This window comes from Pteropus vampyrus, unplaced genomic scaffold (assembly GCF_000151845.1).
Source record: "Pteropus vampyrus isolate Shadow unplaced genomic scaffold, Pvam_2.0 Scaffold74, whole genome shotgun sequence".
NCBI classification, from domain to species: domain Eukaryota; kingdom Metazoa; phylum Chordata; class Mammalia; order Chiroptera; family Pteropodidae; genus Pteropus; species Pteropus vampyrus.
In genome coordinates this window covers 8,958,401-8,961,021 of record NW_011888855.1, presented here as the reverse complement: position 1 = coordinate 8,961,021, position 2,621 = coordinate 8,958,401, and the positions used below count along the sequence as shown (strand labels likewise).

The window sequence follows — 2,621 nt, the reverse complement described above, 5'->3', positions numbered from 1 at the left end:
TAATGTCGCTTAGCATAACTACACACACCTGTTTCGCCACGTCTGCAACACCGGCGGCAAATGCTCCATCTCCAGTGGAAGGCTAGCAACCTATGAGGGAAGGTCCATGTAACAGCACGAGAAAGAAACAAGGAAAAAGAAAAGTTTAAAATACTTTCCTAGCGAAACTAATCTCTCCAGGTATTAACCTAACGACTAGACGTCGTAATGAAGTGCAATTTAAATCTCCCGGGGTCGAAGGGGCTGAGTGCAGGGAGAACTCAAGATGGGTGTGGCAATTGGCCAGAGAGAGAGCCAATGGAGCTCTAGGCCCCTTGTGGGGCGGGGCTTACTAAGTCCCTTGCCGAGTACTGGCGGGCCAATCGGCATCCTGCTCTGGCTACGAGGCGGGGCAAATTGCGCTCCTGCCGCACAAGCTCATGCCTCACGATTGGTCGAGGGAGTTCTGGGCGGGCGCGCGAAGATTGGATCACGCAGTTTGGAGGCAATCATGATAGGTTATTGGGAGGGCGGAAGGTTTGAACGATCAAGGCCTGTGGCTGTTGATAGTCTTCCTTCGAGGCTGTAATTTCGACCCGCTGAGGAGAGAAGTGGTAAATCCTCACCCCGTCCTATCCAGTCGAGAAGCAGAATTGCGACTGACCCCGCCACTCACCCACTTCCCTTTCTCCTGAAGGTAACTTTCAGACTCAAACTTGAGGTAAGCACAGAGCCGTCTCCACCAGAATACTGAGACCCCATTGTTCCCTCAGAGTCCAGTCGGAGCCCCACAAACGGAAGTTTAGGGGACCTAATTGACATTGTCGCAAATTAGAAGACTTGAATTCTTTCCGGTTAGGAGTCACGAACTGTGTGGCCTCAAACAAGTTAAGCCTTCTTTCAATTTCCTCCTTAAAGTCCGGGGGTTACCTCTCGGTAAGTTCAGGCTCCAATGAAAAGGCCAAGGCGCTTCGGGCCAGTTAACCTTCAAGCCAAGTTGTAATTCGCCGTTTAGGGGATGCCCCTCCTCCGGTACTGATCCGCTTGGCCGCCGCTGGGAAGGGTGGAGGAGATTGTGAAAGCTGGACGATCTGTGATGTGTCTATATAGGTGACGTTCTTTCTTAGTTAGATTTTTTTTTTTTTTTTTTAGTAGTCGGAGGCGATGTCTGCAGAACTCGTTTCATCAAGAGAGGAAGGAAGTCCTGGATTAGGACCCAGTTTTAGGTCCCATCAGAGAAAGATATTAAATCTGCTTCTGGAGAGAGACACTTCCTTTACTATCTGCCCAGATCTTCCTAAAACTCCAGTGGACAAACTCTTTGGTGATTCTGCAAACGTAAACATTTTGTTTGAGTAAGTCCACTTTTCTTTTCACACCTTATATCCTTTGCTTTTTTAAACAGTTTTTGAGTTTAAAAATTTATCCTGGCTCAGAGATCGGGGTTTACGTATTAGCTTTGCCCTTGACTAACCATGTGATTCTTATGACTCAGTCTTCTTTTCTGTGACATAGAAATAATAATTTCTTCCTATTTTACTAGGATCTTGTGGGAATCGAATGATGTGATGTCTGGGAAAAGTATTTGAAAACTGTGTTGCATTATATGAGTTGGTCACTTTATTAGGATTAATATTAGTTTTATTGTTATTGTACTTTAAATTCTGATCATGCCATGCCCTGATCCTCAGCTAGCAAACAAAATTGGAATTATAGACCTGGGAAGTATCTGAGTCTCTCCAGGGAGAAATCAAATCTGTATGTTTAGGGCGCACAGGGCAGAAAATATGGGGTCAAGACCCACCTCAGTCAATAAGCATTGGTCCTCAATTAAAATAAATTATTCTGTCTCAATATGTCGGTGAGGAGAAAATCTGGTACATATTGCTGGAGTCGAGAAAAGGTGGGAGATATTTCTCACTCATGTCAGAAATATTTCCAAAAGTAATTAGAGTTATTTGGACACTGTTCAGATTATATAATAGTCATTGAGGAGTGTTTCAAATGAAGAGGATAATGTGATCTTTGCCTTATTAAGGATATTACATCCTAATGGGAATCTTGATGTATTATTATGTCTCAACAGAGAAACCCCAAAACGTTGCCTTGATCTTTCGAATCTTAGCAGTGGGGAGTTGTCTGCCACCCGCTTTACCACTCTTGCAGACCTTGATGAAACTGGTAGGGAGAAGAGAGGTAAAGGCTTCAAGGAAAAAAATAACTTTTAGGAGAGAGAGCAGGGTAGTTGGATAAAGATGGAAGGTGGTTAAAGAGCCTTGAAGTTGGAATTCTGTGGGGACCTGTAGGATTTTTGAGGAGAATGATCAAGCTCAATCGGAAGAGAAAGATAACATTAATAGGAGTCACTTTGCATTTGAAAAATTTAAATAGGAAGTATTTCGTTGACTGATTGATGGTATGAATTGAAATTCATTGATTGATGGGAATGAAAGTAGTAGAAGTTTTATGCCTAGTCTAATCTCAAGAGAAGCAAAGAAACCAACAAAAATACTTTGTTAGCTAATTCATGTGTTTTTATAGGGTCTGAGCCCTAAAGGAATGTTTTACTAGTCAGCCATTTTAGTATTTGTTCTAATTTCAGATTTCATGAGTGGTAAGCATTCTTTTCTATTCATAAAAAA

At 42.8% G+C, this 2,621-nt stretch overlaps 2 protein-coding genes across 25 annotated transcripts in view; one reads left to right on the top strand and one right to left on the bottom strand.

Moving 5' to 3' along the window:
- Positions 1–914, bottom strand: part of LOC105293613 (oocyte-specific histone RNA stem-loop-binding protein 2-like) — a 4,215-nt gene extending 3,301 nt beyond the window's left edge. Inside the window, exon 1 of the mRNA XM_023531998.1 lies at positions 910–914. The gene's annotated coding sequence lies outside the window, so the exon portion shown is untranslated. The remainder of the gene's footprint in view (positions 1–909) is intronic.
- Positions 1–2,621, top strand: part of CDC25C (cell division cycle 25C) — a 25,382-nt gene that overhangs the window by 528 nt on the left and 22,233 nt on the right. For 3 of the 24 annotated variants that reach the window (XM_023531984.1, XM_023531988.1, XM_023531993.1), the window contains exons 1-4: positions 462–676; positions 753–915; positions 1,132–1,334; positions 2,066–2,175. In XM_023531984.1, coding sequence (XP_023387752.1) covers positions 1,144–1,334; positions 2,066–2,175 — 301 coding nt within the window. In that variant the 5' untranslated portion in view covers positions 462–676; positions 753–915; positions 1,132–1,143. Of the gene's footprint in view, positions 1–456; positions 701–752; positions 916–1,131; positions 1,335–2,065; positions 2,176–2,621 lie in introns of those variants that run through there. The other 21 variants (XM_023531989.1, XM_023531981.1, XM_011362412.2 and 18 more) reach the window with 16 other exon arrangements.